This window comes from Schistocerca gregaria, chromosome X (assembly GCF_023897955.1).
Source record: "Schistocerca gregaria isolate iqSchGreg1 chromosome X, iqSchGreg1.2, whole genome shotgun sequence".
Lineage (NCBI taxonomy): Eukaryota > Metazoa > Arthropoda > Insecta > Orthoptera > Acrididae > Schistocerca > Schistocerca gregaria.
The window spans coordinates 106,232,814-106,256,876 of NC_064931.1; the positions used below are offsets into that span (position 1 = coordinate 106,232,814).

General features: G+C 44.8%; 1 protein-coding gene across 2 annotated transcripts in view; it reads left to right on the top strand.

Moving 5' to 3' along the window:
* The window catches only part of LOC126299563 (ankyrin repeat domain-containing protein 13C), a 105,048-nt gene that overhangs the window by 42,020 nt on the left and 38,965 nt on the right, over nucleotides 1–24,063 (top strand). For both annotated transcript variants that reach the window (XM_049991560.1, XM_049991561.1), the window contains exon 4: nucleotides 19,587–19,718. In XM_049991560.1, coding sequence (XP_049847517.1) covers nucleotides 19,587–19,718 — 132 coding nt within the window. The remainder of the gene's footprint in view (nucleotides 1–19,586; nucleotides 19,719–24,063) is intronic.

Consider the following 24,063-nt stretch of genomic DNA (forward strand, 5'->3'; position numbering starts at 1 on the left):
ATTTCGTCTGACGCATTCACCGGGGTCCGAGGGATCATAAAGTTGCCACCGGTACCTTCATCTTGGCCTTCGAGGGTGACACATTACCCGAGAAGGTCAAGGTGGTGATGTAAAGCCATATATCCCTCCCCTGATGCGGTGCTTCAAGTGTTGTAAGTTCGCCCATATGTCTTCCTGCTGTGTTTCCAGCCTCATGTGTCACGTTTGTGATCGTTCATCCCATCCTGATATTCCATGTGCCCCGCCTCCCATCTGTGTCAACTGTGGGGGGCACCATCCCCCTTGGTCACTGGACTGTCCAATTCTGCAGAAGGAAAGGAAAATAATGGAATACAAGACCCTGCTCCGACTGACCTGCACTGAGGCTAAGCTGAAATTTGAACTCCTTCATCCTGTGCGCATGACGTCTTCTTATGCCGCCACTGTCACTCCTGCTCCCGTTCGATCAGCTTCAACACTTCCAGTCAGCTCTCAGAGTTGAAGGACCACACCTGCCCCCTTGATGGTGGGGGGCACTTCACTCCCTGTTGCTCCTGCTCCATCTACTTCAGGAGCAACAGCCCCCCCCCCCCCCCCCCCCATCCATCAGGGACATTAGTTTCCACTTCCCAGCCAGAGAAGCATAAGACTTCTTCGACTCCTCTTCGCAAGTTCCGACCAGCGGAAAAGCGGACACCTGCGAGTGGCTGAAACAACCACCAGTCGCTGGTCGTAGTGCCTCACGGTCGTCGTCCATCCCTGAGACTGACCCAGTGAAGCCCTCCCAGCCTGAACCACCGAAGGCACAGTGCGAGAAGCAGAAAAAGAAAAAGGTTCTGAAGACTCCTGACATTGCGGTGGCACCTGTCCCACCGCTTTCTACAAGCTCAGCATTTGAGGATGAAGTCGAGATTCTGGCGTCTGCTGAAGACCTGGATCTTGCCGGACCCTCGGATGGAATGGATGTCACTCGTGCGACTACTGACCCGGTGGCAGCAAGTGACCCAGTGGCGTAATCTGCCTCACCAGTCCCTTCATGCCCTTCTCAGCCATGGACAATGTCATCCTGCAGTGGAACTGCGGCAGTTTCTTCCACCATCTTGCTGAGCTCTGACAACTTTTCAGCCTTCACCATTTCTTCTGCGTTGCTCTATAAGAATCTTGGTTTCCAGCAATGCGAACCCCCGCCCTCTGTAGCTATCGAGGTTATTATAGGAACCGGGCAGCTTATGAAAAGGTATCTGGTGGCGTGTGCATCTATGTCCTGTACTCCCTTCACAGCGAGTCTGTCCCTCTACAAACACCTTTAGAGGCTGTCGCTGTTCGGGTGTGGACGCCACAAGCTGTTACTGTCTGCACTCTTGATCTTCCACTGGATGGTGATGTCCCACAGCATGTCCTGGCTGTGCTGATAGCCCACTTGCCGCCACCTTTCCTGTTACTGGATGACTTCAACGCCCATAAACCTCTGTGGGGTGGGTCAGTGGCAACAGGTCGAGGCGCCACCATTGAGAATGTATTGACACAGCTCGACCTTTCCATTTTAAATGATGGTGCCTTCACACATTTCAGTGTGGCGCATGGCACGTACTTCACCATCGACCTTTCGATATGCAACCCTAGCCTCTTACCATCTGTCCAATGGAGTGTGCATGACAACCTGTGTGATAGTGACCACTTTCTGATCTTTTTTTCACTGCCACAACGTCACTCTTCTTGCAGATGGGCTATGAATAAGGCTGATTGGGAATTGTTCTTCTCCACTGCCGCCATTGAGCCTCTTTCTAATGAAGCCTTTGATTGCAGTGGTTCACTCGGTCACCGCTGGCATCATTACTGGTGCAGAATCTGCCATTCCCTGTTCTTCTGGGTCCCCTCGGTGGAGGTCTGTACCTTGGTGGTCTTCTGCGATCGCCAAGGCGATTAAAGATCGCAGGTGGGTGCTCCAGCGTCACAAATGGCATCCCTCATTAGAAAACCTCATCGCCTTCAACGGGCCCGCTGCATCATTCGCCAACACAAGCAGGAGTGCTGGGAATGGTATTTCTCCACCATTGGCCTCCATCGCAGGTTTGGGCCAAGATTAGGCGGCTCTATGGCTATCAGACCCCTGTCAGCGTCCCTGCCTCTCACTGAATGGAGCAATTTGTACTGACTCTGACATAATTGCAAACTGCTTAGCAGACTATTTTGCTCTCAGTTGTGCTTCTGTGCATTACCCACTGGCCTTCCGCTCCATTAAAGAGTGGTTGGAACGTCGGACCCTTTCATTTCACACCCGCCATCCTGAATCCTACAATGTTCCATTCAGTGAGTGGGAATTCCACAGTGCCCTAGCCACTTGCCCTGATATAGCTCCCGGGCCAGATCGCATCCACTGTCAGATGCTGAAACACCTCTCAGTTGACTGCCAGCGATGCCTTCTCGACCTTTACAACCGTATCTGGGTCAAGGGTGAGTTTCCGTCATAATGGCGGGAAAGCATTGTTATCCCTGTTTTGAAACCTGGCAAGTACCCATTGGAGGTGAACAGCAACCACCCCGTTAGCCTCACCAACGTTCTGTGCAAGTTTGCATGGTGAGCCGGTGGCTGAGTTGGGTACTAGAGTCTCGGGGCCCCACCACAGGGTGGGTTCCGTAAAGGCTGCTCTGCCACCGACAATCTGGTGAGCCTGGAGTCAGCCATCCGTACGGCCTTTGCCCACCATCAGCACCTCGGCGCTGTCTTTTTTGACATGCGGAAGGCGTATGATATGACATGGTGCCATCACATCCTCACGCTTCATGGTTGGGGTCTTCGGGGTCCGATGCCGATTTTCATAAGAAATTTTCTCTTGGGTCATACCTTCAGCGTGCAAGTCGCAGGGTCCCATAGTTCCCACCGAGTTCAGGAGAATGAGGTATCGCAGGCGTCTGTCTTAAGTGTCTGCCTGTTTTTAATTGCAATTGACAGGCTCGCTGCAGTGGTGGGAACGTCTGTCTCAGCTTCCTTGTTTGCTGACGACTTCTGCCTCTACTATAGCTCCATTGGCATTGCAGCTGCTGAATATCAGCTGCAGGGTGCTATCGGCAAGGCACAGTCTTGGGCTGTAGTGCATGGTTTCCAGTTTTTGGCTGCCAAGACCTGTGTTATGCATTTCTGCCGGCGATGCGCTGTTCACCCTGAGCTGCGCCTATATCTTGACGGCGAACCTCTTGGTGTGGTGGAGACACATCGGTTTCTGGGTGTGGTTTTTGATGCCCAGTTGACTTGGCTTCTGCATACTCGGCAGCTTAAACAGATGTGTTGGTGGCATCTTAATGCTCTGCGATGCTTGAGCCACACCAGCTGGGGCGCAGACCGATCTACCCTCTTACGGCTCGACCAGGCATTAATCCAGTCCCATCTGGATTATGGGAGCCTGGCTTATGGTTCCGCATCCCATTCTGCGTTGCAGGTGCTGGACCCAATCCTTCACAGCGGAATCAGACTTACCACCAGCTCTGTGAACAGCATACTTGTGGAGGCAGGTGTTCCTCCACTGCGGTTACGGCACCAACGTTTACTGGCCACTTATGCTACACATGTTTATAGCATGCCCGGGCATCCAAATTATCATCTCCTGTTCCCTCAGTCAGTCATCTATCTCCCAGAACATCAGTCCCGGTCGGGTTGTACGATCGCGGTCCGCATCAGAGAGCTTCTCTCCGGGCTTGGGGTTTTTCCTCTTCCACCTCCTTTCCGAACCCCCTGCGTGCACCCCCGTGGTGTGTGCCCCGACCTTGCCTTCGGCTTGAATTGGCACAGGGCCCGAAGGACTCACTCCCTCCGGAGTTCCTCTGCCGCCGCTTTCTTTCCACCTTGCCATGTATCAGGGCTTTGGCGTTGTTTACACTGACGGTTCGATGGTTGCTGGTTGTGTCGGTTATGCTCTCACTCTAGGGGACCATTACGAACAGCATTCATTGCCGGCTGGCTGCAGTGTTTTCACTGCTGAGCTGGTCGCCATCTTTCGTGACCTAGAGTACATCCGTTCCTGCTCAGGTGAGTCCTTAGTTATTTGTAGCAACTCCCTGAGCTATTTACGAGGTATCGACCAGTGCTTCCCTCGCTCTCGTCTGGTGATGGCTGTCCAGGAGTCCCTACATACTCTTGCCCGTTGTGACTGCTCTGTGGTCTTTGTGTGGACCCCTGGTCATGTTGGCATCCTGGGCAATGAACATGTTGACTGCCTGGCCAAACAGGCCACCAGTGAACCAACTCTGGACATTGGCCTCCCGGAGACTGATTTGCGAGCAGTCTTATGCCGCAAAATTTTGGAGCTATGGGACGCTGAATGGCGCGATCTGACCACACCCAATAAACTCCGCGCTATCAAGGAGACAATGACTGTGTGGCAGTCATCCATGCAGGTCTCTCGCAAGGAGTCTGTTGTCCTATGCCGGCTGCGCATTGGGCACACACGGATGACGCATGGCCACTTATTGCGCCGTGAGGACCCAACTCTATGTCGCTGCGGATCCGTTTTGATGGTAGTCCACATTTTGTTGGAGTGTCCCGTTTTAGCTGTGCTCAGGCAGATGTTCGCGCTGCCTGACATGCTCCCTGCCCTTTTAACAAATGACACTGGCATGGCAGGCTTAGTTTTGTGTTTTATTTGGGCAGGGGTTTTTATCACTTAATCTGAGTGGTTTTATTATTATTATTATTATATAGAGTCTGGCCTTTGGCCTACAATTTTAGACTGAGTTTTAGTGTGTTTCTCGGTGGTTGCCTTTTCCTTTCTTGTCTCTATGGTTGGCCAACCACTGTCACTCTCTGTGTAATTTTAATTCGTTTTGGCTGATGTTTATTCAGTGTGGGTGTTTGCAGTTCTGGAACAAGGACCATCGCAGTCTGGTCCCTTATCTCACAAACCAACCAACCAACCGTCCATATCAGCTTCTTTGTATGCTGATGACTTTTGCCTGTACTATAGCTCCACTGGAATTGCAGTTGCTAATTGGCAGCTGCAGGACACTATCCGCAAGGCGCAGTCTTCGGTCGTATCTCTTGGCTTCCAGTTTTCAGCTGCCAAGACTTGGGTCATGCATTTCTGCCGGCATTGCACTGTTCACCCTGAGCTGTGGCTTTATATTGATGGCAAACCTGTTACTGTGGTGGAGTCGCATCGGTTTTTGGAATTGCTATTTGATATCCATTTGACTTGGCCCCCTCATATTCAGTAGCTTAAAGAAACATACTGGCGGCATATTAACGCTCTTCGTTGCTTGAGTCACACGAGCTGGGGCACCGATCGGTCTACCCTTCTATGACTGTATCAGGCATTGATTCAGCTCCATCTCTATTATAGGAACCTGGCTTACGGTTCGGCATCGCCTTCCGCGTTGCGGTTGCTTGACCCCATACTTCACTGCGGGATCCAACACCCAACTGGAGCTTTTCGCACAAGCCCTGTAAACAGCCTACTTGTGGAGGCTGGTGTCCCTCCATTGTGGATCCAGGGCCAACGACTACTGGCCTCTTATGTTGCACATGTTTTTAGCTTGCCGGGGCATTCAAATTACCGCCTCCTGTTCGCCAACTCAGTCGTCCATCTTCCAGAACTGCAGCCCCAGTCAGAGTGTATGATTGCGTTTCACGTCGTGTCTTATCTCTATGCTTGAGTTTTTCCCTATCCCACCTCTTTTCCTGACCCATTTTTGTATACCCCTTTGATGTGTGCCCTGCCCATGCCTTCAGCTGGATTTGGCACAAGGCCCGAATGACTCAGTACCTTCTGAGGCCCTCCGCCAACGCTTTCTTTCCATCCTTGCCACGTTTCACGGCTCTGACGTAGTCTATACCTATGGTTCCATGGTTGCTGGTCAAGTTGGTTATGGTTTTACTCTTGGGCATTGATCTGAACAACACTCTTTGCTGGATGGCTGCGGTGTTTTCACTGCAGAGCTGGTAGCCTCGAGTATATCCGCTCCTGCTCAGGTGAGTCCTTCGTTATCTGTAGCAACTCCCTGAGCTCTTTACAAGCTGTCGACCAGTGTTTTCCTAGCTCTCGTCTGGTGATGGTTGTCCAGGAGTCCATCCATACTCTTGCCCATTGCGGCCGCTCCGCGGCTTTTGTGTGGACCCCAATTCATGTCGGCATCCCAGGTAATGAATGGGTTGACAGACTGGGCAAACAGTCTATCAGTCAACCGGCCCTGGAGATTGGCCTTTAGAAATGTGATCTCCAGTCCGTATTGCAGCAGATAGTCCGTGGTACCTGGTGTGACAAATGGCGCACCCTGCTTTTACCCAACAAACTTAGGATCATCAAGGAGACTACAGGTGTGTGGCGCTCCTCAATGCGAGCCTCTCGCAAGGACTCCATTGTTCTCTGCCGGCTATGCATTGGCCACACCTGGCTGACGCATGGTCATTTATTGCGACGTGGGAACCCACCTCTATGTTGCTGCGGGTCAGTGTTGACTGTGGCCCGCATCTTGTTGGACTGTCCGTTTTTAACTGGCGCTCAGACAGACGTTTGCGCCTGATACGCTCCCTGCTCTTTTAACGGATGAAGCTGCAATGGCTGGCTTAGGTTTGAGTTTTATTTGAGCAGGGGGCTTTTATCGCTCAATCTGAGGGTTTGTCTCTTTTGCGTGTTACGTCTGGCCCTTGGCCTACGGTTTTAGATTTGGGTTTTTAGTGTGTCTCTTGGTGGTTTGCTTTTCCTTTTTTGTTTCCCTGGTCGGCCAACTACTGTACAACTCTGCGTGCTTTTAATTCCCTTTTTTCTGGTCTTTGTCTGTGTCTTTCTTGTTCTTTGTCGTGCCTTGTTACCTCCGTAGCTTGTTTTAATTCCTTGCGGGTTTACACGGTCGTGGATGCAGGGACTGATGACCTTTGCAGTCTGTTCCCTTCAACCCCATAAACCAACCAACTGTATGCGGATTTTGCTGATCCCTTCTTATGGGCAATGTGTCTCTTAGTGATAGACATCTTATTTAATTTCCCCTATGTGGCTAGGTTGTTCTCCATGACATTGCACACTACAGTTAGTGTTTTTTCTGTTGCTTTCACTGTTGAGGGTGGACCGTGTACCCCATTCGCAGACGATGGTCGCCACTTTGTGTTGGAGAAAAGTGAAGTGTTCTGCCACTGAAATGGTATTCAGCACTTGGCCACTATGCCATTGTGTTCAGCATCTAATGCAGAGGTTGACCAATTGGTCAGGACATTAAAATCGAAGAAAACAGTCTCAGAGGGCACAGTCTGGCATGGCCATCATTGTTGTGGTCTCTCTGATCTATTGTGACCAATGCTGTGTGTCCCTGTTCCAAGGATCATGTCAAATGTCATCAAGATTTCACTGTCGGGGTACACACACATTTGGGATGCAAGACATCATTGTGAGAAATAAGGGTGACAATTTATTGCAGAGGGTCAGCAGCACCTGGAACTTGATGCTAACCAGCTATGCCTGCATCACAATGAACAATGGCTGCCACAGCTCAGTAATACAGGCAACATTCTCACAGGCAGGAGGGACCGACTGCCCATTGCTTCAAGCACCAAGCAGTACCTGGCAACATTCTCAATACCTGTGTGTTGCTTGCCAAATAATTTGCACTCTTGCTCTGTAAAATCGTTCACCCAGGAGAACTGCTTGCCAGGCATGGATCTGCTGGAGGTGGAGTACCTCCCCCTGTCAGTGTAGCAGCCACCGTAGGTTGCCTCCAGTCCTCATCGATCTTCGGGCAGAGTATCAGTCTGTCAACATCCTCAGAGTTGTACTCGATATCCCAGCAGTAGGTGACCTCGCAGAACCCCTGACAGAGATACCTGCTGCCCGAGGTCCTGTAACTCAGCAACTCTAGCACAGGGCTGGGCATTTTTGGCCCTATGTGCTTCTTGCAGGGTGGTGGGATTTGTTATCCCCACTAGACGTGGAGTTGTTCATGGTTGAGAGTAGGAGTGATCCATAGAGCACATATATTCACCTTTTGTTTATGGACAGAAAGATACAGGGTGGCGCACGAAATGTGTTGCCAATTGTTTCTTTCACAATTTACGACGCACATTAGATATCCCACTGGGATCTCTACAGCAGTACCAGCAGAGCTTGGAAAAACAAATGAGCTATGAAATGAAGTGCAATTCACGATACTGCTGCTAGGAGACTAGTAAGCAGCAATGGCTGACAATGGAAGACTGACGACACAGCAACGATCAGCGGTTGTGTTAGTTTTTATGAAACGAAAAACCTTGTTGTGACTCAGAGGCATTTTCGACAACAGTTTAACACACTATGGGTCCCTTGCAAAAAGACCATCCATAGGTTGTACGATAAATTTGTACAGGAAGGAACAGTATTGGAAGCGAAGTGACCTCGGCGTAAGCCTGTTTGTTCGCCGGAGAATATTCAGTAAGAGTTGCTGTACAGAGAAGTCCCGGGAAATCGTGTAGAAAGGCAGCAGTGCAACTGGGAATATCCAGACACTCCGTTCAGCGCATTCTTACAAGTGACCTCTATACGTACCCATACAAGATGACCTGTGCACAGAAGCTCACTGAAGAACACAAGCAGCAGAGACTACTGTTTGCTCTGTGGGCGGAGGATAGGGAAGAAACTCTCAACAACATTTGGTTTTCAATAGTGGCGCATTTTCATTTAGACGGTGTGGTTAAACAAAATGCACACTTTTGGGCGAATGAAAACCCACAAGTGCTTCATGAACGACAACATTATGCTCAGAGGATTACAGTGTGGGCAGCAATTTCCAGTCACGGATTTATTGGACCCTTTTTCTTTGAACAATAGCTTCATTCCGCAGCTTCTTGCTACTGCCTTGCCCTTCAACATGCAGTGGTTCATGCAAGATGGAGCAAGGCCACATAATGCAAACACTGTGTTGGAGTTTTTTACATGAGCATTTCGACATGCGGATCATTTCACTCATGTTTCCAGGTTGCTTCAATGATGGACAAAATCTCCCCCCCCCCCCCCCCCCCCCCGACCTCAATCCATGTGACTTTTTCCCAAAATGGCCACGTGATTTCATGGAACTCATAAGACTTATTCTTCAAGCTTGCAGTGAAATTACGGAAGACATGTGCCATAGGGTAATCACTAACTTCAGTATTCATTTGAAGGAATTTAGCAAACGAAATGGTGGACATATTGAGCATGTGCTGAGTTAGAACAAATCTCCATGGATGGCTCTTTATTGTAGCATATGTTCCTTTCATATTGTATTGACAATAAAGTTTATATTCAAAAACAAAGTGGTAACAAATATCTTACGCCACCCTGTAAATTACAAATGAGAACTGATGGCATGGAATGGGACAAGAAATCAGCCTGGTGTGTTATATTTGTTTCATGATTTTAACTTCTTTCTTTAGTTCTACATGAGACATGTTGAATGCTCTGTTCAACATGCTTCTGTATGCAGCCAGTGTACACGTGGCTGGAACAAGCTGGTGTGTCTGCAACTGTCTCCTTTCTATGTATGTGAAAGACGTATTTGTTGTTTCTTACACAGACAGAGAGGTGCCATGAGCAATGGCATAAGCTTCTTTATACCCTCCTTGAAGAACTCTCCTACAGCCTCTTTTTCCTGACTTCAGAACCTCTTTGTTCAAAGTTGGGGCAGCAGCTCATGCCACTCACCCAGTGAAAGATCTGCTTAATGCAACCTGTCACAAACATGTCATCTCCAGAAGTTTTCCAGATGCAGGTCTTGCAAGATCACCTGATCTGAATCCATGTGACTTTTGGCTCTAGGGCTATCTAAAAGAACTTGTTTACCAGGGACACGTTCAGTTTCTACATGATCTGAAGGCCAGTATAAGGGGACATGTTGCTCAGATTTAATCAGAACTGCTATGAGCAACAGTTGATCACATTGTTCTACTGCTGCAGCATCTCATCGATGTCTCCTGTGCTCGTGTTGAACAAACTGTGTAAGCAGCGACTAATAATGAAACCAACATTATGCGCTTCTCTCCTGTTTGACCTTTCCTGTTCCTAATCCATTACATATGGAAACATTTCTCTGTATATTTCTTCCTTGCATTCACAGCACCAGATTTGCACCTGGTGGCCAAAATTGGGACTATTTTTTTTTTCCCTAGTGTAAAGCGATTCCAAATTAACACATTAAGAGTATCTACAAAGTTTCTCTGTGATATGATAATTACAGCCCACACTGGACCTGTGTGAGTAGATGCACTTTTAATTGTAACCACATTGTGGATATAACTGACACAATGTCACCTTCTTATGATATGACTGTGTCTCATACAGTAAAGATAATTGTGAACTATTGTCATCAGATTAATGGTGAGCAAGCACAATGTGGGTTCTGATACGCCTGAAATTAACCATAGCTTAACTGTTCTAATTAACTTTGGAGTATGGTGGAAGTGCTGGTAACTTCCAGTGGTGAACAGTTTTGCCTGTACGTATCAAACTGAATTTGTTAAGCGGTAGCAATCATGTCTCCGTGTCTTACAGGAATTGCAGATACAGACCTGCCAAAATAGTAAATACCATTCACCAGCAACTTCCAGGTCGTGGTTTCTGGGCAACAGCACATGAGCAAAAACAGAGTGCTATCAAATTTTGAGAACTATTCGCTTCCAGCTAAATCCCTTATCAGTAAATCTGTAGTCTTCTGGGTATTTATGGTGGCTTCGAAGCCCCTGCAGATTCTTATTAATCCCTGTGGCTTTTTATCTTGTGTCATAAGTGTTAACTGCTGGCTAGTAGAAATGGGTATAAAATGGTGCACCCAAGAATAGGCTCAAAAAGCTGTCTGTAGGTTTCCCTTGTTGTTGTTGTTGTTGTTGTGGTCTTCAGTCCTGAGACTGGTTTGATGCAGCTCTCCATGCTACTCTATCCTGTGCAAGCTTCTTCATCTCCCAGTACCTACTGCAACCTATATCCTTCTGAATCTGCTTAGTGTAGTGATCTCTTGGTTTCCCTCTACGATTTTTACCCTCCACGCTGCCCTCCAATACTGAATTGGTGATCCCTTGATGCCTCAGAACATGTCCTACCAAACAATCCCTTCTTCTAGTCATGTTGTGCCACAGACTTCTCTTCTCCCCAATCCGATTCAATACTTCCTCATTAGTTATGTGATCTACCCATCTAATCTTCAGCATTCTTCTGTAGCACCACATTTCGAAAGCTTCTATTCTCTTCTTGTCCAAACTATTTATCGTCCATGATTCACTTCCATACATGGCTATACTCCATACAAATACTTTCAGAAATGACTTCCAGACACTTAAATCTATACTCGATGTTAACAAACTTCTCTTCTTCAGAATTGCTTTCCCTGCCATTGGCAGTCTACATTTTATATCTTCTCTGCTTAGACCATCATCAGTTATTTTGCTCCCCAAATAGCAAAACTCCTTTACTACTTTAAGTGTCTCACTTCCTAATCTAATTATCTCAGCATCACCCGACTTAATTCGACTACATTCCATTATCCTTGTTTTGCTTTTGTTGTTGGTCATCTTATATCCTCCTTTCAAGACACTATCCATTCCGTTCAACTGCTCTTCCAAGTCCTTTGCTGTCTCTGACAGAATTACAATGTCATTGGCGAACCTCAAAGTTTTTATTTCTTCTCCATGAATTTTAATACCTACTCCGAATTTTTCTTTTGTTTCCTTTACTGCTTGTTCAATATACAGATTGAATAACATCGGGGACACGCTACAACCCTGTTTCACTCCTTTCCCAACCACTGCTTCCCTTTCATGTCCCTCGACTCTTATAACTGCCATCTGGTTTCTGTACAAATTGTAAATAGCCTTTCGCTCCCTGTATTTTACCCCTGCCACCTTCAGAATTTGAAAGAGAGTATTCCAATCAACATTGTCAAAAGCTTTCTCTAAGTCTACAAATGCTAGAAACGTAGGTTTGCCCTTCCTTAATCTAGCTTCTAAGATAAGTCGTAGTGTCAGTATTGCCTCACGTGTTCCAACATTTCTACGGAATCCAAACTGCTCTTCCCCAAGGTCGGCTTCTACTAGTTTTTCCATTCGTCTGTAAAGAACTCGAGTTAGTATTTTGCAGCTGTGACTTATTAAACTGATAGTTCGGTAATTTTCACATCTGTCAACAGCTGCTTTCTTTGGGATTGTAATTATTATATTCTTCTTGAAGTCTGAGGGTATTTCGCCTGTTTCCTACATCTTGCTCACCAGATGGTAGAGTTTTGTCAGGACTGGCTCTCCCAAGGCCGTCAGTAGTTCCAATGGAATGTTGTCTACTCCGGGGGCCTTGTTTCGACTCAGGTCTTTCAGTGCTCTGTCAAACTCTTCATGCAGTATCGCATCTCCCATTTCATCTTCATCCACATCCTCTTCCATTTCCATAATATTGTCCTCAAGTACATCGCCCTTGTATGGACCCTCTATATACTCCTTCCACCTTTCTGCTTTCCCTTCTTTGCTTAGAACTGGGTTTCCATCTGAGCTCTTGATGTTCATACAAGTGGTTCTCTTATCTCCAAAGGTCTCTTTAATTTTCCTGTAGGCAGTATCTATCTTACCCCTAGTGAGATAAGCCTCTACACCCTTACATTTGTCCTCTAGCCCTGCCTGCTTAGCCATTTTGCACTTCCTGTCGATCTCATTTTTGAGACGTTTGTATTCCTTTTTGCCTGCTTCATTTACTGCATTTTTATATTTTCTCCTTTCATCAATTAAATTCAATATTTCTTATGTTACCCTAGGGTTTCTACTAGCCCTCATCTTTTTACCTACTTGATCCTCTGCTGCCTTCACTACTTCATCCCTCAAAGCTACCCATTCTTCTTCTATTGTATTTCTTTCCCCCATTCCTGTCAATTGCTCCCTTATGCTCTCCTTGAAACTCCGTACAACCTCTGGTTCTTTTAGTTTATCAAGGTCCCATCTCCTTAAATTCCCTCCTTTTTGCAGTTTCTTCAGTTTTAATCTACAGGTCATAACCAACAGATTGTGGTCAGAGTCCACATCTGCCCCTGGAAATGTCTTAAAATTTAAAACCTGGTTCCTAAATCTCTGTCGTACCATTATATAATCTGTCTAAAACCTGTCAGTATCTCCAGGCTTCTTCCATGTATACAGCCTTCTTTTATGATTCTTGAACCAAGTGTTACCTATGATTAAGTTGTGCTCTGTGCAAAATTCTACCAGGCGGCTTCCTCTTTCATTTCTTTGCCCCAGTCCATATTCACCTACTACGTTTCCTTCTCTCCCTTTTCCTACTACCGAATTCCAGTCACCCATGACTATTAAATTTTCGTCACCCTTCACTATCTGAATAATTTCTTTTATTTGATCATACATTTCTTCAATTTCTTTGTCATCTGCAGAGCTAGTTGGCATATAAACTTGTACTACTGTAGTAGGTGTGGGCTTCGTATCTATCTTGGCCACAATAATGAGTTCACTATGTTGTTTGTAGTAGCTTACCCACATTCCTATTTTCCTATTCATTATTAAACCTACTCCTGCAATTACCCCTATTTGATTTTGTATTCATAAACCTGTATTCACCTGACAAAAAGTCTTGTTCCTCTTGCCACCGAACTTCACTAATTCCCACTATAACTAACTTTAACGTATCCATTTCCCTTTTTAAATTTTCTAACCTACCTGCCCTATTAAGGGATCTGACAATCCACGCTCCGATCCATAGAACGCCAGTTTTCTTTCTCCTGATAACGACATCCTCTTGAGTAGTCCCCGCCCGGAGATCCGAATGGGGGACTATTTTACATCCGGAATATTTTACCCAAGAGGACGCCATCATCATTTAATCACACAGTAAAGCTGCATGCCCTCGGTAAAAATTACGGCTGTAGTTTCCCCTTGCTTTCAGCCGTTCGCAGTACCAGCACAGCAAGGCTGTTTTGGTTATTGTTACAAGGCCAGATCAGTCAATCATCCAGACTGTTGCCCCTGCAACTACTGAAAAGCCTGCTGCCCTCTTCAGGAACCACACGTTTGTCTGGCCTCTCAACAGATACCCCTCCATTGTGGTTGCACCTACGGTACGGCTATCTGTATCGCTGAGGCACGCAAGCCTCTCCACCAATGGCAAGGTCCATGGTTCATGGGGGGGGGGGGGGGGGGGGGGGAGGTTTCCCTTAACATATCAAAATCAATAGATACTATACTAATGAAGACCATGTTCACATAATCATTGAACTGAAAACCAAATAAATTAAAGGTGTGTATGCTGAATATGGTTGTTGCTACTGGTGAAGTTACCGCAGTTCCTACAAGGCACAGAAACATGAATATATCTCCTTAACAAATGCAATTTGATATGTACAGGCAAAAGTCTTTGCCATTTGGAGTTATCAATGTACTTCCACCATATTCCAAAGTTACATAGGACAGGTAATTCAGATGCCATCAACACTACTTCGTAAAATTGGTCAATTGTAACACTGTCATTAAGACTACGGTTAGCTGTGACTAATCTTAATGATCAGATTATAGTATAATCACCAAGTTATGGATTGAAAAGTCAGCATAAGTGTTCAGATTGTGAATAAAAATATCATATAATGATAAGCTACTTGGTCCTGGGAGGAGTGACAATAATTTGGAAGTACTTTGTAGCACAGAAACCCGATTAATTAACATGACAATGCCTCACTGGGAAAGCCTGAAGAATTACTTTGTAGAAAGTCACCATTTGTCAAACAGGATCTTCAGTCTTCCTCTAAATTTCTCTTTAAACTCAACAAAACTTGCAAAAGGAGTTGGCGACATTGGTAATGCATTGTGCTGTCGCAGGTGCTGCAGTAGCTCCTGTCGCTTTTCCATGTGCTGTTGTTGCAACAGTAGATGTTGCCATAATTTTGTGAACACTGATTCCATTTCACTACTTACAATTTTTCCGAATTGTACCATTTCAAAACTGCGTGCACACAACCTCAAGTGAGTAACGTCATTGCTACTTTTGTGTTGTACACAATGCCAATTTTGTTGAAAACACAAGTCATGTATTCTGTAGGCACATTATTGGGTTCATGATAAACATATCATTCTGGAGCAGCTATTCTACATTCAGTACCAAATACAGTAAAACTTGAATGGAGCAGAATGTGTATAATTCGGGAATCTGCCCAAACCATACAGGTATTTCAGTCCCGACGCGTTCAGTATACTTTTATGTGTTAATTTTTTTTTGTGTAAAGCGTAAATGTGCCTAACGTGGAAACTGGTGGATAGTTCATCAAACCACCTTCACAATAATTTTCTGTTATTTCACTCTTGAATAGCGCTAGGGAACTCTGATTTCCCTTATTTTATTATGATGATCCTTTCTCCCTATGTAGGTTGAGGTCAACAAAATATTTTCATAGTGTAGGCAGTCTAGTTACTAGATCTGTTGCGTATTAAGCAAAGTCTTTGATTTGCCTTCCCCACATTTCGTGTGAGTTCTTTCCAACTAAGTTGTTCGTAATTGTAACCCTAGGTACCTGTATTTAGTTGAATTTACTGCTTTCAGATTTGATTGAATTATTGCATAGCCAAAGTTTAACTGATTCCTTTTAGCACTCCTGTGGATGACCTCACACTTGTCGTTATTTAGGGTCAGTTCCCAATTTTCGCACCAGATGGCTATCTAAATCGTTTTACAGTTGGTTTTGATCTTTTGATTGATGACTTTACTAGATGATAAACGACATCATCTGGAAACAACCTGAAACAGCTCCTCAGAGTGTCTTCTAAATCATTTATGTACAGTATGTAAGGAACGACAGGGACTATCACTTGTTTTACTCGGTGACTTTCCGTCAGTTACTATGAACTGTGACCTCTCTAACAGGAAATCACGAATCCGGTCACACAACTAAAACATATTCCATTAGCATACAATTTGATTAAAAGCCGTTTGTGAGATGCAGTGTCAAAAGTCTTCTGGAAATGCGGAAATACGGAATCAATTCGAAATCCTTTGTCGATAGCACTCAACACTTCATGTGAGTAAAGAGCTAGTTTTGTTTCACAAATCAGATGTTCTCTAAATCCATGTTGCCTGTGTATCAGTAGACCATTCTCTTCAAGGTAATTCATAATGTTCGAACACAATATATGTTCCAAAATCCTGCTGCATATCTACGCTAATGATATGGGCCTGTAATTTAGTGGATTACTCCTGTTGCCTTTGTTGAGTATTGGTGTGACCTGTGCAACTCTCCAGTCTTTGGGTACGGATCTTTCGAAAAGTGAGCGGTTGTATAGGATTGTCAAATTTGGAGTCATTGCATCAGCATACTCTGAAAGGAATCTGTTGGTGTGCATTGTGGACCAGAAGACTTGCTTTTATTAAATGATTTAAGTTGCTTCACTACTCTGCGGATATATTTCTAAGTTACTCATGTTGGCAGTTGTTCTGGATTCGAATTATGGAATATTTACTTTGTCTTCTTTGGTGAAGGAATTTTGGAAGGCTGTGTTTAGTAACTCTGCCTTAGCAGCACTGTCATCGATAGCATTTCCATTGCTATCATGCAGAGAAGGCATTGACCGTGTCTTGCCTATAGCATATTTTACACTCGACCAGAATCTCTCTGGATTTTCTGCCAGGTTTTGAGACAAAAGTTTCGCTGTGGGAACTTTTATAAGCATCTCCCATTGAAGTTCGCGCTAAAGTTCGAGCTTCTGTAAAAAATCACTAATCTTGGCAGTTTTGCGTTCATTTAAACTTGGCATCCTTTTTATTGTTGTTTTTGCAACTATTGTATTACAGTATACAATAGTTATTCATGTTTCTACAAGGACACTACTTTTAACATGAAGACTGTAACATCCCTGATAGTGCTGCCAAGTGGCACAAAACCAAGAAAAAGAGGGGGCACAGCATGTCGCTGTGGGTGTGGACATCAAACCGCGCCGCTCTGTGCGACAATGAACAAGTTACGCGCTGTGTTGGTAGGTCAAAGGAAATGTCTAGTTCATGAGTGCTCTGTTTGTCAGCATTTCTCATTTTCCATTATTATTCACGTGCGTGGGCACACACTCGAATATTATTGCGCACTTACGAACACACCGCTGCAGTCTACACAGTGAAAGAGGTGCATGTTGTACCGTTAAAGAATGGTTTTACCTGGCATGGCCAATCATTCCTAGAAATGCGCTACCTACAATATTTTATAGCAGTTTCAGTTGAGTCGTAGCGCTTCAAGAGATAATATGTCAAATAAAAAGTATATGTTGCTAACACTTAACAGAAAGATTAGGGTAATCGAGGCAAATATAAAGACAAACTCTTTGTGCTTGAAATAGTATTGTGTTTGAAATGCAGTAAAACACAGATTTGTGATACTTCAAGAAACAAGCCTAAGATATGGAATGAATGGATAAAAGGGAACAGGCAAATAAAAAGAAAGGCAAAGAAGACGGAAAATGAAAAAAAAATTAAAGAGATAGGCCTGAACCCACATTGGGAATGGCACTCTGAAAGTCTCTAAAGAGCTTGCAATGCGAAGTTTAAGGAGCCACAGGATGTCTGGACAGTTTCACAAAGTTAGGTACAGCATCTTGTGGTATGAAGTGCATGGTAAAGCTAAGGAAGTGCAGAAAAGAGTACCAATAGAATGGAAGACAATACTGTACAACGTAATTGCGAATTATTGCCCCAAAGACGTGTTCATTGTTGTTGAAGCAGGACTGTTTTATCGAGTACTGCCTTCAGAATCTGTAGCAATTCAAGGTGAAAAGTGCACCAGAGGAAAAATGACCAGTGAAAGACTCCCTGTACTGCTGTGTGGAAACATGTTATGTGAAATGGAGAAGCCACTGGTGATTGCAGAGGCAGTAAAAAGATAGACATCAGTAAGCTTCCAGACACATGGTGAAGCAATAAATAGGCATGGATTGTGAGTGATCTTATGGAAGGTTGGCTGAACCTCTTTCAGTTCTAAAATGAAAAAAAAAAAAATTAAATTCCCAAGTCCTCCATTTCCTGGACAATGCAACCTGCTACCCGAAAGTCCAAGTATCAGACATGAAATTGGCCAAGTTATCAACAAGGCACTGTGCAAGCTGGTGGTGGTGGTGGGGGGGGGGGGGGGGTGTTTTTACATGGACGAACTGGGTCCTGGGGTAAAACTGGACTGATCATTGACTGGAAATGGTTATGCTTGGCTACTTGTTACCAAACAGCGATGGAATTTTTTTATGGATGACAATGCGCCATGTCACCTGGCCATAATTGTTTGCAATTGGTTTGAAGAACAATCTGGATAATTCAACCAAATGATTTGGCCATTCAGACCACCTTACATGAACCCCATAAAACATTTATGAGACATTATCAAGAGGTCAGTTTGTGCACAAAATCCTGCATCGACAACAATTTCGCAATAATGGAAAGTTATAGTTATATGGCTCAGTATTTCTGCAGGGGACTTGCAACAACGTTGAATTGTTGCACTATTCCAGGCTGAAGAAGACCCTACACAATATTAGGAGGTATCCCATGACTTTTGTCACCTCAGGGTGAACATCTACTGTGTAGGAGTGAAGGTATGCAAATACGTGCATAATTAAAAATTTATGCCTGTACTTTTGTGCATGATACCTGACAAATTTTGTGTAGACTGGTGAGTTTTGTGTAATCCAGAAACTTGACCAATATGGAAAATTATATTAGTCCCCATGTGATTCCATACCTAGCAAGTTTTAGTATACCATTTGTCCAGGGCTATACTGAGCAGTAAAGAAGTTTAGAGACAAATCACAGCTGAATGCCAAAAAATAACCATCTGAATAGAAACAATGGAAATATCAAAAACATGAGTTGGGTTGTTACAGTTAGACTTTTAATGCTGCGAGATGAAGGCTTCTTACAAACAGTGAGCTGCCTGCCATTCACGACATAACTAACTTTATGGATGTGGTTGAGTCACACAGCTTCACTCAGAATACCACTTGTAGTAGCCTCTTGGTGGGGGCACGTGCAAGCTAACAGCATCTATGCTAGCCCTTCAATTATCACCTTTTGGCCAGGACATAAAAGGAGTAGCAAGTTGACTTTTTCTGCTTTGATTTTGCTGTTATGTTAATGACGAGAACGGGATTCAAAATGCAGTGATAGAAGACATGAGCGATGTGTGCTTTACATGAGAGGATGATTTTAGTTTTGTAGTTCACTTAAAAAATTGCCCAAAACAGAGCACATGTTTCAGTATCGAGCTTGCATAGAGACAAAAATTCCAAAATTTGTGTGACACGTTGTAATTTATACAGACTGCGTGATAACTGTTGGGTAGGAGTGAACAGTAGGAGGGAGTAGGAGGCATTACTGGAAAAAAAAAAAAAAAAAAAAAACCTGAGTTATGATTTCTTGAAGAATACCAAGACAAATACACTGTACAAGATGATGATGATGATGATGATGATGCACTCATTCGCTACTCTATATCAGCGATGAACAGTTCTTGATAGTAGTAATCATTAATAGTGGGCAGTAAATGTGCTTTGTGTCCTTTTTCAGTAACTGCCTTTATTCAGTGTCTCTTGATGTGTTATATTACATTGGTGTTACTTATATTTGTTATAATAACTGTTGTCATCATCATTTTTATCAATTAGTTCTTAATTTTATTTTCAGTCTCCTCACTAGTGCGGAAGTTGAAGCAGCAGGCTCGAGAACAAATGGAAGAGCGAAGACCTTCTTTAGTAGCAGCGCTGAATCAGATGGGCGATTTTTATATGGAACTGAAATGGGATTTTCAGAGTTGGGGTATGTACCAAGTGCCTTTCTACTTGTTACCAAATTTTAAGCACTAACAACTCAAGAACAAAATGAGATATCTTACTGCTATTAGTTTCAAAGAATATTTCAATATCTTATCTACATTTGATTCACTGCAGTGTATGAGCTAAAATAAACCATACGCAAAGTTTACATAATGGGTTTCTACCTCTTCAATTTCATGTAATGTTTTACTTAATTTGATGCAGTGCTGTAAAAATAATACATAACAAAAAGAAATTCAGTTCTTTGTTAAGTGGAGCTATCAGACCACAAGTTTTTATAAAATCAGATTTTAAGTATTTCATATCAACTGGAATGCTGCCTCTCAGGACAGGTACCAGCATTTGGCCAGCAGTGCATCCATAACAAAAGCTGCCCTGAGCGCAGAATTCAGAGCAGAGAGCACGTCTGCAGCAGCGCAAGGGTTAATGGACCAAAGGTGTAATAATCACATGGGGAGAGATCATGACTATAGGGTGGGTGCACGAGTGTCTCCCTCTTGAGTTGGCATAACTTCTGCATTACAACATTTGTGATGTAGGGATGTGCATTATTATGAAGCTGCAGCACCCCACACAGAACTTGGATCACCATTCAACAACGGTGGTTTTCGACAGACGTGTTGCCACATACTCGTTCTTTGGTCTTCAATGGATGTTTACTGGTGTTTGTCCTTCAGCAGCCAGGAAAAGAATAACATCTCATTGGGTCTTGTTTTGGGCACATTTGGTAATAATGTTGCCTTATTTTAGGTTTTCACATTTACTGCTCACAGTTTAGAAGGGCATGAATGCTACGCTAACCTCTTACCTATGTGTTGGTGCTTATATACCCATATTGGAGTCGTGCAACAGACCAGAGGTTTGGGGTGATGTAAGGCAAGGAACGTTTTCTCTAGATGGCCCATAAACAGGTTCGCACAGAAGTGTGCCATGCAGGTGCCCATGGGCATGCCACAGATTTGTTTGTATACCTTCGCTTCAAAGGAAACATAGTTGTGCCTTGGGATAAAGTTAGTAATGTGTATGAGAAATGGAGTGATGGGTTTCTAGTCTGAAGGATGTTGGGAAAGGTAATGTTCAGAACTGGCAAGACTATGAACATGAGGGATGTTTGTGTATAGGAAAGTGGCGTCAGCGGTGACGAGTAGGGATCTAGGAGCTGAAGAGGTGGTGGTGGTGGTGGTGGTGGTGGTGGTGGAAAGTCGATGATGGAAGTGTTTGATATCTTTGACTAGATTTCAGCAATTGGTTGGGAGTGTTGCTCAATGAGGTCCTTAATTCATTCAGTCTGGGCAGAATAACCTACTACCCCATTCCTTGTACACATTACTAACTTTATCCTAACACACAACTACTTCTCCTTTGAAAGAAAACTATACAAACAAATTTGCAGCATGGCCATGGGCAAGCACATGATACTCTCCTATGCCAATCTTCTAATGGGCCATCTAGAGGAAATCTTTGCAGCCCAGCCCCCCCCCTTCCTCCCCCCCCCCCCCAAATCTGGCTTAGGTTCATCAGTGATATCTTCATGGTATGTACTCAGGGCCAAGACATCCCATTCTCATTTCTTCACAAACTCAATGTCTTCTTTCCCATATGCTTCATCCAGTCCTCAACACCAGCGTGCCACCTACCTGGATGTCGACCTCCTCCTCTCTGATCTGATGGCTCCATCCACACCTCTGTCCACATTAAACCCATTAACCACCAACAGAACCTGTACATGGACAGCTGCCATCCCTTCCTCAGCAAAAAATTCCTCCATACAGCCTGGCCACCCAGGAGCAGCATACCTGCATTGACAAGAACCCCTTGCCCAGTAATCTGGTCTCACCGAGGCCTTCACAGACACACACTACCCACAAGACCTACTCTGCAAACAGATTTCCTGTCCCATATCCCCATACACCCCCTATACTTCCACCAGCTACAAAGAAGTGCCCCCTTTGTCATCAAATACCTCATCTTTTGTCAGGGATCATTTCCTGTGGAAGACCCAGATGCAAGACCACATGTCCTACCCCCATCAGAGGCTGGGCCACCTGTGAAAACAGCTACATCATATACCAGCTATGTTATAATCATTGCATAGCTTTTTATATGGGTATGGCTACCAACCAGCTGTCGCCCAGGATGAATGACCACCATCAAACTGTGGCCAAGAGCATAGGGACTACCCCATAGCAGTAGTTGCAGCTGAGCATAACATGCTTGATTTCAGTGGCTACTTCACAGCCCAGGCCACCGGCTCCTCCCCTCCCCTCCACCAACAGCTTTTCTGAACTGTGCAGATAGGAGTTATTCTTACTACACACGTTATCTGCTCTCAAAATTATCTTGACCTCAGCCTACATTCCCCACACCCTACACCCAACAGTTTCTGCACTTCTGTCCTATCACTTCAACCCTATTTCACGTCCCCTCACCCTCATTATGCCACCCACTGCCAGTGCACTCGCCTGTTGTTCTCCTTCCCACCTCCTCTCCTTTCCTGCTCTGTCCCCCACTCTCACCCACCTCCCTCCCTCACTCCCTCCCACCTCCTTCCCTCCCTCCCTTCCTCCCACCACCCTCCCTCCCTCCCACTCACCTCCTTCCCTGCAGGACCTTGATTATCTGTCATCATGCGCCAAATGAAGGACCTCCTACCAAAGATCCTTCCCATTCTTCCTAAACTGGTGTTCCATTGTGAAACCAACCTTAACAGCATTCTAGTCCATCGCTGTGGCACTTCCAGTCCCAGCCCCTTGTCACCGAGATCATATCCCTGTGGGAGATCCAGGTACAAGCTCTGCCCAGTCCACCAACCCAGCACTTCCTATTCCAGGACTATCACAGGCTTATCCTGCTCCATCAGAGGCCGGGCCACCTGTAAAAGAAGCCATGTCATGTAGCACCTCTGCTGCAATCATTACAGAGCTTTCTATATTGGTATGACTACCAGCCAACTGTCTACCAGGATGAATCTCAATGCCTAACTGTGGCCAGAAGTAAAGTGGACCATCCTGTGGCATAACATGCAACTGAACATAACATGGTTGATTTTTACGGTGGCTCCCCTCCACCAACAGCACCTTTTCTGAACTGCACAAATGGGAGTTATATCTACAACACATTCTCCAATCCCAAAATTAACTCAGCCTCAATCTCTGGGAACCTACTGTCCCCAACCTTTCACCCAAGAGTTTCTACCCCCTGTGTTCTACAACCACCTCCCAGTTCACATCCCCTCACCTTCATAGCACCCACTCTCTACCAGGGCATTCACTACTGCTTCCCCCTTTCTGCTCCTCTCCTTTTCTGCTCACCGCCCACCCATATTTCATAGCCTCCTGACGCTATCGCAGCCTTGTCCTACTGCCTTCTATTATAGTCCCTGCATGTGTCTCTAGACAGCACTCTTCTCCCCCCCCCCCCCCCTCTCCTCCCGTCTGCTGTTCATCCCCTGTCCCTGCCACACTCCCAATTGTTGCCTTCGTCCAATGCAACAGTTGCAGTCCTTATCTTTTCTGAATTAGTCTTTGACTGAAAGCGTAGTGGGTATCAGTTTTTTCACGATGCTTATATGCAGCTCAACTTGTCACCTTTATGGTGAGTAGAAGTCTATCCTTTTTGTAATTGTTAATATTCCTATCTTGACTCTCCATTGTTGTTTAATTACTAGTTTTAATGGGAACTGATGACAGTTAAGCAACTGTAATAAAACGTTCGGCATTAGAAACTTGATTATGCCCTAATCGACTTTACTATGTTACATGCATCAGTGATTGGAGTTCATACCCCTTCTAGCCATTCTGATGTGGGTTTCCCATGTTTAATGTTCAGGAGAACAAAGGTTCAAATCTCCATCCTGCCTTAAAGATACAGGTTTTTTATGATTTCTCAGAATTACTTCAGGCAAATACAAGGATTGTTCCTTCCAAGGACATGACTTATTTCCTTCCCCATATGATAAACGCAATCTGAGCTCGTGCTGCATCACTAATGATCTCATTGTCAAGTGTATGTTAAACACTAATCTTCCTTCCTTACTTCCCACAGATTGTACAAATCATTTCAGCTAAATTCTGGAATGATGTACTCTACAAGGCTGTGGCTGATTTCTTTTTTACGTACTTGTCCAAGTTCATGCTCCATCTCAAATGGCACTAGTATTGATGAAATATTCTGTTCTAAACTTTCCTCCTACTGGCAAGCAGTATTTTAATCAGAATTATAATGTAAGCAGAGTAGTTAAATGTTACATGGGTCATTCCATGCTAACAATGAGAAGTCCCCAGTGGTGCAACTGACTCTTTGCAACCACCTATGTTGTGTTACAATGG